At 40.6% G+C, this 14,107-nt stretch overlaps 1 protein-coding gene across 1 annotated transcript in view; it reads left to right on the plus strand.

Annotated features, from left to right (window-relative positions):
• CCDC6 (coiled-coil domain containing 6) overlaps positions 1 to 13,650 on the plus strand; it is a 74,429-nt gene extending 60,779 nt beyond the window's left edge. Inside the window, exons 6-9 of the mRNA XM_077454119.1 lie at positions 4,080 to 4,236; positions 7,738 to 7,838; positions 11,120 to 11,244; positions 12,152 to 13,650. Coding sequence (XP_077310245.1) covers positions 4,080 to 4,236; positions 7,738 to 7,838; positions 11,120 to 11,244; positions 12,152 to 12,340 — 572 coding nt within the window. The 3' untranslated portion in view covers positions 12,341 to 13,650. The remainder of the gene's footprint in view (positions 1 to 4,079; positions 4,237 to 7,737; positions 7,839 to 11,119; positions 11,245 to 12,151) is intronic.
• Positions 13,651 to 14,107: the final 457 nt, after the last annotated feature.

Raw genomic sequence — 14,107 nt, forward strand, 5'->3', positions numbered from 1 at the left:
GGATGGACAGGCATGTCTCACCCTCGGCTTATACACGAGTCAATAAGTTTGCCAGTTTTTTTGGGGGTAAATTGGGGGCCTCGGCTTATATTCGGGTCGGCCTATACTCGAGTATATACGGTATATATAATTTATTATAATATTATGTTTGGGGGTTCTAAGTAATTTTCAAGCAAAAAAGAAAAGCGGTTTTAACTTGTAAACATGGAGTCTGAAAAATAGGCCCGGTCCTTAAGTGGTTAAAGATGACAATTTTATTGAAAGAAGTACCATCCTTTTTTGCATTCCTGTGACCCATTTTCAACTTACAGTGGGCTGAAGTCTGCTGACGACAGTGCCAGTCCAGGCTCGGACAAGATCGCGACAATGGGAGTCAGGATTTGCCCACGTGCCTGGACCGGCACCCGGCTCAGCCTCTCTGCCAGCCACTTCCGCCCCCTCCACAGGCCAGCACTCCACTGAGTGGGGTTGGAGAATGCACAGCAGAGAACTGCTAACAGTCAGCAGCTCTGTGTTCAGAGAGCTGTGAGAACCAAGTGATCTGCTTTGCTTGCTCGGTTCTCAATGTTGGAGCCGTTGGGTGGACAGATGACTTCGGTTTATGCTACAGAGATTCCTGTGCAAGGAAAGAGGATAAGAAAATAAGGGGAAATGGTAGGCTAGGAAGGGGAGCAGCTGTGTGTAAGTAACAGGGAAAGAATAAAATCTGGGAGTAAATTCTGCTGCTAAAAAAGCAGTGAGTGTACATTTATAATGTGCAGTGATCCAACAGTTTACAATGAGCTTTGTCCTCTACCTGCCCATTACCTTGGATATTGATAGATTTTTTTAGTGGATTCCCATTCTTTTTCATTAACTCTTATATGAATGTTATTTTTTCCTTGGCTAGAGATTTTTGAAGCAGATTAGCTGATACTGTCATCATTCATGTGCGCTAAAACCAACAAATTCCTGTCTGGACACTGCTTTGTTCATAATGAATGCCTCTTGATAATTTTATCCGCAGCGTTTCATCTTGCTCATGTCCTTGTGTACTTTGTTTTCTGGCATTTCCAAGAGATAAGAAAGGTTACCCTTTTTGTACTAATGAAATTGTGGCTTTGTAAATCGGCTGTTTTTTCACAGCTAATCAGTTGCCTGTTAAAGCATGAGCTCAGCGACTCCAGCCGCTGTTGTTCTCCTCTTTGGACAGGTGGATAGCAGCAGTAGCCATTGGCTCCCGCTGCTGTCAAAAGCTGTGCCATTGGAGCATGGGGCACAGCAGCAGGGTTCGGGAGTGAGTCCGCACAGGTGTGCACATGGAAAGCGGCTTTCCGTGGGGGCACCCAATGAAGGGGAGGAGCCTGGATTGCTGGCAGGGCACCCCCAGAATAAGAGGCTCGGGCCTGCTCTGTGCAAAACCATTGCACAGAGCAGGTAAGTTTTTAGACCTGTGTTTTTTTTTTTTTTTTTTAATGAACATTTACAACCACTTTAAGTGTTTAATACAAGGTGCTTCCATGGCGCTATGTTTTAAGAGCATGCTAGGCTTTCTAAGACGAGACCAGCATTGTCTGCAAACCTTAGGCTGCTTTCACACTTTATGTGCTCTTGCTTCACTACAACTCACCTTTCCAGCGTGGCAAAAGCACATCCTAAACTATTCCTCTTTAAATATTATGGGACTCCTCACACCACTTTGCTGGGGGTGCAGTGCATTATGAAACGTTTTGCTGCAAAGTTTTGAGCGATTTTGAAAACCACACCAAAAACTCAGCACCCCATTGAAATGAATGGAAAATGCAGCTAAAGCACATAAAACAAAACGCACCACGTTTGCACATTTTTGGTGCCTTTTTTGAGTTGCGTCCATTTTTCACAGGTGCAGGGAACCAGAAAACGCACTGAATTGCATCAAAAAGTGTCAAAATGCATATACCTGTTTACCACAGATCAGTGTGAAAGCTTATGTAATGGAAAACCCATACAAATGTGGGAAGGGATTATACCCCTTTTCTGACTTTAACTGCTATTCAGGTCCACACTATAAGAAGTCCACCCTGAGCCTTAGTTTAGCTGGGCTTCTCCTATGGGTCAAAGGCGTGTAATTCGTAGTGCATCCATGGAATCAGTGGATTGATGCCTGTCTCAGCCTCTGAGCCAGAAATGGCCATTTCCCACCCCTTCACAGCTCAGCGCTCCAGTAAACATGGAGGAGTAGAGAGGAGAGACGCTGATTGACAGTCAGCAGCTCTCTTGGGGATGTGTGAAAACCGAGCCATCGGCGATGTTCGATGGCTCGGTTCTCAGTGCAGACACGCCGGGGGACAGATGCAACATCAGTCTGAAGCTGCATGCACCTAGGTAAGTATAAAAGGGGGAAAAAACAAAACCCTACTATTAACAGCACTGCATTGTGAGTTTGTTGAAGAAAAGAATGGTAATATGGCACCTGCTCATTTAGTGAAATATTCATATGCAGTATATTTTGCCTGGCTAAAAAGATGAAAATTGTTTTCCGGTTCTAAAACTTTGAAATTTAAAGAATAACGCAAATTTCACTTTAGGGCTTTTTCACACGGTCTGCCCCGCGAGCTCAGCTTTGCTCTATCTGCCGATCCCTGCTGAGCAGGTGGATGATTGGTCCGTCACCGCTTACTGTGCTGAGACATACCTGTCAGAGCCCTGTTCTCCTCTATGGGTAGATTGTATGAAAACGGACCACCTGTCTGTTTTTACCCAATCCGTTCCACTAGACAGATGGAAAATGGGGTTTCCGTCCATCTGGATTTCACAGACCGGATTGGATAGCAGCGGGCGTCGGCAGACATGTCAACGCCGACGTCTGCTACTCCATAGAAGTGAATGGAGCGTCCGATCAGGTCCGCCTGAAAAACTGACAGGCGGACCTGATGGGAAAGCCTGTGAAAGGAGCCTTAAGGGCCCATGAACACTAGGAACTGCATGTTGCACAGAATCGCACTTTACGTTCCTGTGCGATTCGCATGCAATTCTGGGCTGTGCGATTTCAGCCATTCGTTTGAATGGGATGGGCTGAAAGCGCACCACACTAAAAGTAGTGCATGCTCTACTTATGGAAACTCATTGCAACAGAATCACAAGGTACATTTGTACCATGTGATGAGGTGTGCACAAACTGTTTTTTGACCTACATTTAGGGTGTTGCTAACTTTGCACTGGCTGCACTTCGCAAGGGCAGTATAATTTTAATGTGGTGAAGAAAACCTGCACAGAACGCAGCTTTCCCACACAGCATTCTAGTGTGAACAGGTCCTAAATCATGTCTGCTCTTGCATGCATTTGTGATGTTTGTCTGGTAATATGGCGATTTACTGAGGATAAATCTTCTATACAGAAGCAAGACCTAGGTCTGGTTTGTCTCCATATCTGCTGTGAACAAGTTTGACACTAATAGAGTGCAATTTTAAACCAGGAGATGGGCTCTGCAGTGAACTGAATGAACATTTTCTCTGCTAGGGGCAGATTTTCTAATAGGATACACTCAGAACAAGGAGGCTGCAAGCAATATAGGTAGCAGGAATTCTCTTTAAGAGTAACCTTTACACTGACGTTTTTATAGAAACTACAAGGTCAAGTACAAATTTATAACTAAATGTACAATTGTACTGTAAGGTATTTGGCTCTGTAAACAATTCTGCTTCAAGCACATTAGGAATGGCTACTGGACTCAGTTTTAATGCACAGGGTGTGTGGTGGTGGTGGAGACATGTAGGCTGAGGCTGCTCCTTATTGTTTAGTCATCTGGGCTGGTCGGGAGTAGCGCAATCCTTTCCTCTTTACATTTCCTAGCCCTATGTGTTTATGGTCATGCTCTTGGTATTGCTTGCTACACAACTGGGGCAAATTGATAGTAGCAAAGGTTGTCTGGGCTGGCCTGCAGTTTTTTGTTTACCAATCTTCCTGTTGGTGGCAGTATAACTGGAGGTGAAGATTTCCTGTGTTAAATAGACACCAAGAAAAGGATCTCATGGTGATTAAAAAAATCCTATATTGCACTCTAAGCTTTATGGTAATACTACTGTAATAACATTAGCTTAATGTCTGTTCATCATGTGCAGATACAGAGAAGATGGCACAGTATTTGGAAGAAGAGCGTCATATGAGGGAAGAAAACCTGCGACTTCAGAGGAAACTTCAGAGAGAAATGGAGAGACGAGAAGCCCTGTGCAGACAGCTCTCTGAAAGCGAGTCCAGCTTAGAAATGGATGATGAGAGGTCTTGTGGTTGATGTACCTTCTTAATACATTGGGGTTGATTTACTAAAGGCAAATATACTGTGCACTGCAAGTGCAGTTGCTCCAAAGCTTAGTAAATGAGGTAAAGTGTCACTCTGCAAAGAATACCCAATCACATGCCAGAAAAGTGAAAAACAGATTTTTTTTTTGCTTGCACATGATTGGATGATAGAAATCAGCAGAGCTTCCCGAGTCCCCCCTTCAGCAATGCAATGGCTACAATCTCACACATGCTCCATTGCTGCCACTGATATCTCCTGGTCATTGTCTGGTTTTGACGTCTTTGGCCACCTTAATTGATTGGCCTGGGTTGATGCACATGAATGCATTCATCCCAACACCAAAGGCATATCTAGAATGTACACTGCACTGCACAATATATTCAGAAGAAACAATGACAGGCAGAAGGAGATGCGTAATAGTTTCTAAATGCTATCTGCCAGTAATGTTTGTAAAAATAAAAAATAAAAAAAAGCTTTAGTTCTGCTTTAAAGTATTTTTTATTTTTTTTGTTTTTTACAATAGGCGATCTCCTGTTGATCTAAATATAATCCAGTTTATGGGACTTGGCAATGACTTGGTACATGGCAATATAGTTAGGGAATTCTTGTAATCTCAAAACCAGTCACCATTAAATGCTTTTGCTAGAAGCGCATTGAATGGAAATTTTGGTATCAAAACTGAAAATGCAGAAGGCACTTGGACAAAAACCGAAGATGAGTCTTTAAAACTTGTCTTTTAATCGACTTTTATTGTCATGAATTTAAATCATGAATTTGTCGGCCATTATTGGCACCTTTCGTGCAAGAAAAGAAAAATGCATCCCTTTAAATTCTTTGTGTATCTTCACACTGGTCCCTTGCGCTTCCGTTGTGTTAAAAATCCCGCTGTGCTACATTTTTGGTCAAAAAAACACACCTTCCTATTAAAAACGCATCACTAACGCATCCGTGTTAAAAAAAAAAAAAAAATGTATGTGTTTGAGTCATTTGATCCATGAAATCCATGCTTTATTAGCAGCAGCTTGGCATTGCACGCCATTCCTGAGCCTATCATCTACTAGGACCCCCAGGTCCTTTTCCTTCCGAGATTTCCTAGTGAGTAGATTTCTTTCATATTTTTGCCACCCAAATGCATTATTTTAAATTTTTCTACATTAAACCTCATTTGACATGTAGTTGCCCACCCCATTAATTTGTTCAGATCTTATTGTAAGGTTTCCCTATCCTACAGGTTGTTTATGAATAAATTAAACAGTATTGGTCCCAGCACAGAACCCTGGGGGGGGACCCTACTTCCCACTCCTGATCATTTCCGAGTATTCCTCATTTATCACCACCCTTTGAACTTGGCCTTGTAGCCAGTTTTCAATCCATGTACTCACCCTATGATCCATGCCAATGGACCTTTTATACAGTAAACTTTTACGGGTAACTGTGTCAAATGCTTTTGCAAAATCCAGATACACCATGTCTACAGGTCTCCCTTCATCAAGATGGCAGCTCACCTCCTCATAGAAGGTTAATAGATTGGTTCTTGCAAGAACCATTCTTTGTGAATCCATGCTGATTACTGCTAATGATACCGTTTTCATTGCCAAAATCTTGTATATAGTCCCTTCTCATTCCCTCCAAGAGCTTGAAAACTATTTGTTAGGCTAACTGGTCTGTAATTCCCAGGGATGTATTTTGGCTCTTGTATCCTTAAAGAATTTCTTGGGATTTTTTTTTTTTTTTTTGCTCTCCTCCACTGTGTGTCTTTCGTTTTCTATCTTAGCCGCCCTAATGGCACCCTTGCATATCTTGTTGCAGTCTTTGTGATGTCTGAATGCTGATGATGATCCCTTGTCTTTTTTGAGAGCCTTCTCATTTGCTTTTATATGCATTTTAAAATTGGAGTTAAGCCATCCAGGACTTTTGTTCTCTTTTAAATGTATTTCCCAATGGCATGCACTGGCTAATGCCCTTATTTAATATGCTCTTAAAGCAAACCCATCTCCTCCGTATTTTCGTTTCTAAGATTTTATCACAATTTAATCTTCTAGCAAGGTTCATAGTTTAGGGAAGTTGGTTCTTTTTGAAATTCAGTGTCTTTTTTTTGTTCCCCTTGATTGTGATTTTATACTGAAGCCAATTGACCTGTGGTCGCGGTTTCCTAAATTACCCTCTATTTCCACATCTGTAATTAGGTCTGTATTGTTGGTAATCGGTAGATCTAGTAACGTCTTGTTTCTAGTTGGTGCTTGTGTACTATCTAACCCATGAAATGGACCTGCAAGACCTTTAGGAACTGGCAAGCCTTAGATGATTGTGTGGTTCCCTCCACCCAGTCTTTATCTGGATAATTAAAATCCCCCATAATAACACTTCCCATCCTTTCTGCTAATCCAAATTGTGATAGGATTTCAGTCTCCCCCTCCTCCCTCAGGTTAGCATATGCTCAGTATTTTCCTTTGCTTCATCCCTTTGGAGCTCTACCCATAAGGATTCCTCCCTAGCTCCCTTATTGATGTCATCTCTCACATTCACTTGTACATTATTGTTGATAGGCATACCCCTCCCCCTTTTTTACCCGCTCTATCCCTACGTTAAAGGGAATAACCTTGAATGGTTGCCAGCCAATCACGAGCTGTTGAATTAGGTCTCTGAAATGCCCACAAAATCTAAATCCACCTCATTCAACAGTGTTTCTAGTTCACCCATCTTGTCCGCCTGGCATTGGTGAGCATGCCACGTAGTTTAGTCCATGTAAGCCTCTTATTGGATGTAAAAAACATGCCTTTGGCTGTAACATGTTAGTAAAGGTGAACTTGTCCGTTAAACAATATTTGTTTGCCTGCTGTTGGCCTTTAACTTGGGGTTTTCCCCATGGATCAGTGCTGCTGAATATAGCCGGCATCACTGATCATTGTATTCTGACAGTCGCCCTACTGTCAAAATACAATACCTTAGTGGTCCTAGAACATGTTGTGGTGTGTGTTTTTTTTTTTTTTTTTTTTTTTTTTTTTTTTTTTTTTTTTTTTTTTTTTTTTTTTTTTATTGCTGCTTGGATTAGACTTCCAGCAGAGGGTAGTGAGATCATCAACAGTAAGTGTATTCAAATGAGCTTGGGACAAACAAAGATATGTATTCAATTTAAAGTTTAAAAAAAAGATAAATGGATAGAAATGGGGCAGATTTGAAGGACCAATTGGTCTCCTTTTTCTTCCCTCTTCAATATTTTTAAAGCAAAACAGATATGCATACTGATTCTGGGTCAATAAAATATCAAATCTCTTTAGATCAGGACAGCCAGGCAACTAGCATTTTCAGGAGTGGCAGCCCCTGTATTTCTCTAAACACATTTTTTTTTTAAATAAATTTTTATGTTATGTTTATAAATGTGTGTTTTATATATTTATGATTATATTCACTTTATGCACAATCCTGCTTTTTTTTTTATTTTCTTTTAATACATTTTTATTTTTATTTTTTTACTACAGGTATTTTAATGAGATGTCTGCTCAAGGATTAAGACCACGTACCGTATCCAGTCCTATTCCCTACACACCATCCCCAAGTTCCAGCCGACCCATTTCTCCTGGTAATTGCGCTTTAGTTCTTGTACTAAAAGAACTTGCCACAAAGAAAAACAGCTGAAATGCAAGACTCTTTTATATAAGCGTGTATTCCCTAGTCCATGTGTCCATACAATGTAGATCTGAGGCAGTGGGACTAACCTTGTTGAGAGTTTGTGCCCCAGACTAGAATGTTGCACATGTCAAGGAATGGTTGCTTCACTCATAGCTTTTTCACACAGTGTTGCATTGTGCAAAATTCTCATGAACAGTAGTAGTATACTGTATATTCACTGAAGTAGTCGTATGGATTTACAAGGGATGTAAAAATCGTGCCGATTGTGGGAATTTCTTTACTGGCTTTTGAATTTTGGTAGTAAGGGCAGAGTAGGGATGGTTGCCATACAATCTGCTCTATATACATTTATACATACATACATTTTAGCTCTGAGTGTTTGGACAGCAATCATTACTCATGAAAAGTTTGTTATGTGCAAGGAAACCGCATTAAAACCTGGTAATTTAATTTATCTCAGTCTGATGCCACAGATAGCATAGGTAGAGAAAAATGTTGCAGTTAAGAGGTTATTATAGCAGATTGATAATGTTTCCTTTTTCTGCTGAAACTTTCCTTTACCACGGTTCTTTATTCTTGCTCTCTAATGCAAAATATCAAACACAATAGCAAATGTATCATTAAATATAGGTTAGAAATCTGCTGCCTGGTTTGATTTAGCTCATCTGCATCCTAGGAGCCAGCTACTGCACCTGTGCTTATCACTACTCAAATTATAATGACCAACCTGTCTCCTGGAGGTTAAGAATGGATCGACATAAAAAAAAGCCCCTGTACACAGCCATTTTTTTAATATCTTGCTATAAGGCACAATAAAAAGAAATACTGGATGGAAAATATTTACTTATAGCCAATAGTTATATTGTAAAAATGGACTAAAAATATTCTCTGCTCAGGGGAGTCGCAGATGGTGTCTGCGATCTCTAATTAAGGCCCCTTTCACATGGGGCGGATCAGTGATGATCCGCTCGCTCAGCGGGGATCACTCCGTTGTCCCCGCTGAGCCGGCGGCGGCCAGGGCGGTCCCAGCACACTGTGCGGGGACCGCCCTGTCAGCTCTCCGCTCTCCTCTATGGGGGATCGGATGAGCACGGACCGTCTGTCTGTGTTCATCTGATCCACTCTGCAGACGGATAGAAAAATGGGATTTTCCTCCTTCTGCAGAATCGGACAATAGTGGAGGCGGACGATAGTGGGTGTCTGCGGATGTTTATCCGCAGACACCCGCTATCCCATAGGGATGCATGTATGTCCGTATTTCATCCGCAAACGGATGGATGAAATACGGACATAATGTCCGTATGGGTGAAAGGGGCCTAACACAGGAACCAGGGAACTCCCAGTAAAAAATGGGTACAAAAAGAAACCAGGAGAGAGCACCACTCTGTAGCAATTTTTACGATCACTTTTTAATTGTGATGACAAAAAATGCTACACTGAGTGACATTCTCTTTCTTCATTTTTGTACTTATTTGTCTCCCTGAGACCGACAAGAAGAATGAAACTTCTGCATACTTAATGGTAGGGAACTATTCAAGTGTAGTAGATGTGCTGTCTGTGTTGGCAGTAGCTATACGGTAAAACTTTGGATTGTGAGTAACTTGGTCTGCAAGTTTTTTACAAAAGGAGCACTTTTTTTATGTCAACTTTAACTTGAGAAACGAGCAAGGTCTTGCAATACGAGTAGTGTCATGTATGTAAGAAGAGAAATCTCATTTAAGTCATTGAGAGCTGTCTTCGCACTAGTCGGTCCGACTTTAGAAAAGTTTTCTGTACTACTTCAAAATGATTTTTATCTGATTTGTGCCCAAAGACTTTAAAGCGATTCTAAAGGCAGAAAGAATGTTTTTCTTATTGCATCCTGTGTATTAAGATAAAAAAGCTTCATAGCTGGTTCACACTGGGACGATTTGTCAGGCAACTTAGCTGCCTGTGAAGTTGCGTCCCGTTCTGTACAATGGAACCATGAGTCGCTCCGGAATCAGAAAAAAAGATTCCTGTACGACTTTGGGGCGACTTACATTGACTTCTATAGAGGAGTCGTTTTGCAAGTCGCCCACTGCTGTCGTGTCCAGGTCGCCTGAGGCAGTCGTGCTGCAAGTCACGCTGCCTCGGTGTGAACAGGCACCCAGTGTGCGGCAGCCCCCCCTGATACTTATATAAGCCCCATCGCGATCCAGCGATGTTCATAAGTGCCTTGACCGCCCAGAACTCTCCCTTCTGAATGGCTGAGATACAGCAGCGGCACTATTGACTCCTGCTGCTCTCAATCAATGTCAGTTCTCCAATAAGAGGAGAGAGGGGGCGGGGCCGAACCACGGCTCGGTGTCTGAATGGGGACACAAATCTGCGGCTCTGTTCGGTTGCCCCCATGACAAGCTGCATGCTGTAGGGGCACTCGACAGGAGGGAGGGGCCAGGAGCGGCAGCAAGAGACCCGAGAAGAGGAAGATCTGGGCTGCTCTGTGCAAAGCCACTTCTCCGATCAGGCAAGTATACCATGTTTGTTATTTTACGAGAGAAAAAAAAGACTCTAGTATCGCTTTAGGAAGGGCTTGTGAAAAAAACGCTTATGCTCAAAGAAGTTTAAAGAAGCTCAATAAAAATGTGCACAAGAGCATGACAAAAAGCACAGCTTCTTTAAGCTGAAATAAAAGGTCAAATGCCAGTAAAAGCAGTTTTTTGTTTTTTTTTAAGCTGTAGTGTGCATGAGCCCCAAGTCTGATCCTCATCTTAATTGATGTGATTTGGATCTGACATTGCAGGAAGATTACCCAGGCATCCCCCGAAGTTGCCTTTAAGTCACATTGGTATAATCTTTTTACATGGACTATAGACTGAGAGACTTTTGAATAAATGCCTGTGGAACGAATCATCTGAGTTTCCATTATTTCTTCTGGGGAAATTTGCTTTGATATAGGAGTGCTTTGGAATACAAGCACATTTCGGGAATGATTTGGGCTTTAGTCCAAGGATTTACGGTATATAAATATCTATGAAATTCTATCAGAAGTGTTTACCACAGTAGAATTATTTTGCAGGGAAAGGTGAGAAGGGATTTCTGGATATTTATGCCCTCAAATGATAGCTGTCCTTCAATAAACATCCTCCATCCCTACACGCATTATTTTTTCAGTTCTTTGATCTGCCATTGGTGACCATTATATAAACTATAAATTGTGTTTTAGAACAGTTGAGGTACCTGAATGTAATAAACTTATTTGTTTCCTAGGCTTGTCCTATGCAAGTCACAATGTGGGATTCACGCCTCCAACCTCCCTCACTAGAGCTGGAATGTCTTACTTCAATTCTCCAGGTTTACATGTGCAGCACATGGGCTCATCCCACGGGATTACAGTAAGTATGGTCACCTTCACTATGCTAGTGGCATTCATATTTTTCCTTCCCTTTTTTGGAAAGTGGGGAATACCATCCAAATCTACTGTGCTCATTTATTTGAAATGTTCTATTCTTCACCTTGTCGCACATTAAAACGTTTGTGGGAAGAAAACAAAGGCTGTAATTGCAGACCAGTTACTGAAAACGCTAAAGCCCCAACCCTGCATGGATTTATTTATTTTTTTCTATTTTATTTTATTTAATTTTTTTTATAAAATCACAGTATTTAGATAAATCAGGTTGATCGCTATACATGGCTGTCACAATATTCACCCTTAAATGAAATTAACCACTTTAATAAAGGGCACTTATTGGGCTGTCATCGGGAGCAGTGATCACTGTCATGCGAGTTGTAGCCCATCCCCCTCAGTTAGAATCACTCCCTAGGACACACTTAACCCCTTCCCGGCCAGTGTTATTTATACGGTAACCTGTGCATTTTTATAGCACTGATCGCTTTATAAATGACAATGGTCCCAAAATGGTGTTAAAAGTGCTGATGTGTCTGCCATAATGTTGCAGTCACGATAAAAATCACTGATCGCCGCCATTACAAAGAAAAGAATTATAAAAATGGCATAAAATTATCCCCTATTTTGTAGACACTAACTTTGTTGCACAAACCAATATATGCTTATTGGGATTTTTTTTTTTTTTTTTTTTTTTTAAGACCAAAAATGTTTAGATTACATTTCGCCTAAACTGAGGAAATTTTTTTTTTTTTTTTAGATATTTTGGGGGATATTTATCATGTACAATAGTTTGTACTTTCCAAAGTTTTGAAGTTTTTGTGTACCTTTTTTGTGTTGATGTCAAACTGGGACGAGATGTTGGGTAAACATTTTGTATATCTTTTTCTCTTCAGAGACCCTCACCACGAAGGAGCAACAGTCCTGACAAGTTTAAGCGCCCCACTCCTCCTCCATCTCCGAACACCCAGACTCCAGTGCAGCCTCCACCACCACCACCTCCTCCACTGCAACCTGCAGTCCAGTCAGCCGCATCTCAGTCCGCCACTTCCCACAATTCAGTGCATCCTCCCTCTCAGCCCTAGTGCATGGCCTCTGCAGATTCTGCATCTTGAGTTGGACTCAACATGGAACAGTTTACTCAAAGCCAAAGGCTTACCTGTCATATTCAGATTTGACTTTATTTGCACTGAGGTTACATAGGCTTCACTGTCTAATTGTGTTGTAAATGTTTGTCTCAGAATACAGCCAGTGTTGTGGGTCTTACAACGTTAATGTTCCCACAAAATTCCCCTTTCATGTTTACTGACGCTACATCTACGTTACTACCCTGGCTGGGACAACCTTACTAAATGTTATATCATGCTGCTCAAAGGCTTTTCTCTTGAGGCTTTTAGGTTTATGTAATAAAAGGGATACAGTTTTTTTATTTTTGTTTCCATGGAATTTGCTAAAGCATGATGGGTTGAAAGTTTTACTAGTATCCCGTGCATACCGTAAATCACTACATTTAAATAATCTGACTTTTTAAAGTGCATATTGTGATCATAGGTCCATTGGTGTCTAACTTTTGAATCCAGTCACTCAGAGCCAGTCTTACTGTGTAATAGAAGATCAGTAAGCTGATATAACAGCATGTTTTATTGCAAAAAAAAAGCCTATTAAAGCACAGTGTTAAATGTATAAATCATGTGCTAGTAAGGATGTGTTTATGGCTTTATGCGGAGGTAGGTTTGAAGTTCTTCAGTGCCTGTAAATCACTTACATTTTTAGCTAGCTATCCATAGACCCATCCCCAAGTTCAGTGTCTATTGCGCACAGCCCATAACTGATGCAAAGTCACAAAAACCAAATTCTCATTGATTTAATAAACATGGTAGTGAAAAATGTGGGCAACTTTGTTTAAATATGTGGAATGTATTGTAAATGGACCTTAACATTTAATTGTATCAGTTTTAGGTGATCTTATACCGTAAACTGTCCGCAAATCCATTTCTGACTCTCCGTACTTAGTTTATTTTTTATTTTTTTTGTGTATAAAATTGGCTTTACAAGCTATGTAAAATATATATGGAACTTTTTTTTTTCTTCTTTTTTTTTTTTTTTTTTTTTTTTTTTTTTAATTTTGCAGAGTATTTTAAAATGCAAATTTAAATTGAACACAGAGACACCCATGTGAGTTGAAGAGTAAATTTTAGCTAAGTACTGGCTGTGCAGCCAGAGGCTTTGTATTCAACAAAAAAAAGCAAGACAGGTTACAGAAAAAATAGCACAGCTTGGCACTAATGAATGCTTAATTAGCAGAATACTGTAAGCCGGTACAATGTATAAGGCATTATTTTTTGAGTACATTTTTTTTATTTTTCATTTAGCACAAATAAATTGTTTGGTTTCACTTTGCAGTGGAACTGTGTGTGTTTTTCTTGCTTGCTGGAGTTGCAGCCAGGCTTTTATATTTTAGGTACAGTGATCTTTTGATCCAGGCAACCATGCTAGCTGAATCCTCCTCCTATTTCTTCCATTGTTCTCCTATACAGTATACGGATCAGAATCTCTGAACCTGTGGGAATATTTTGGTACAGATCACCTTTTTCTATATTTGTCTGAGTGGGAGCTTGCTTTTAATAAGAAGTTGCAGTGCCATCACAAACATGATTTTGCTGCAATTATATAAAACCGATATGTTTAATGTGAATTAAGTGAACTTTCTGACTTCAGCAGGGATGTTTGCTAACTAACATTAGATGTACATTTTTTAATTTTTTTTTTTTTTACTTGGTGTCCACTGTGCTTCTAGAATGACACTTTCCTGTCTTGTAAAGCCTTCAAAGGCTATGGGAAACACAGTGGGC

Source organism: Lithobates pipiens, unplaced genomic scaffold, assembly GCF_037356315.1.
Source record: "Lithobates pipiens isolate NorthernLeopardFrog02 unplaced genomic scaffold, aLitPip1_a1.2 Scaffold_25, whole genome shotgun sequence".
Lineage (NCBI taxonomy): Eukaryota > Metazoa > Chordata > Amphibia > Anura > Ranidae > Lithobates > Lithobates pipiens.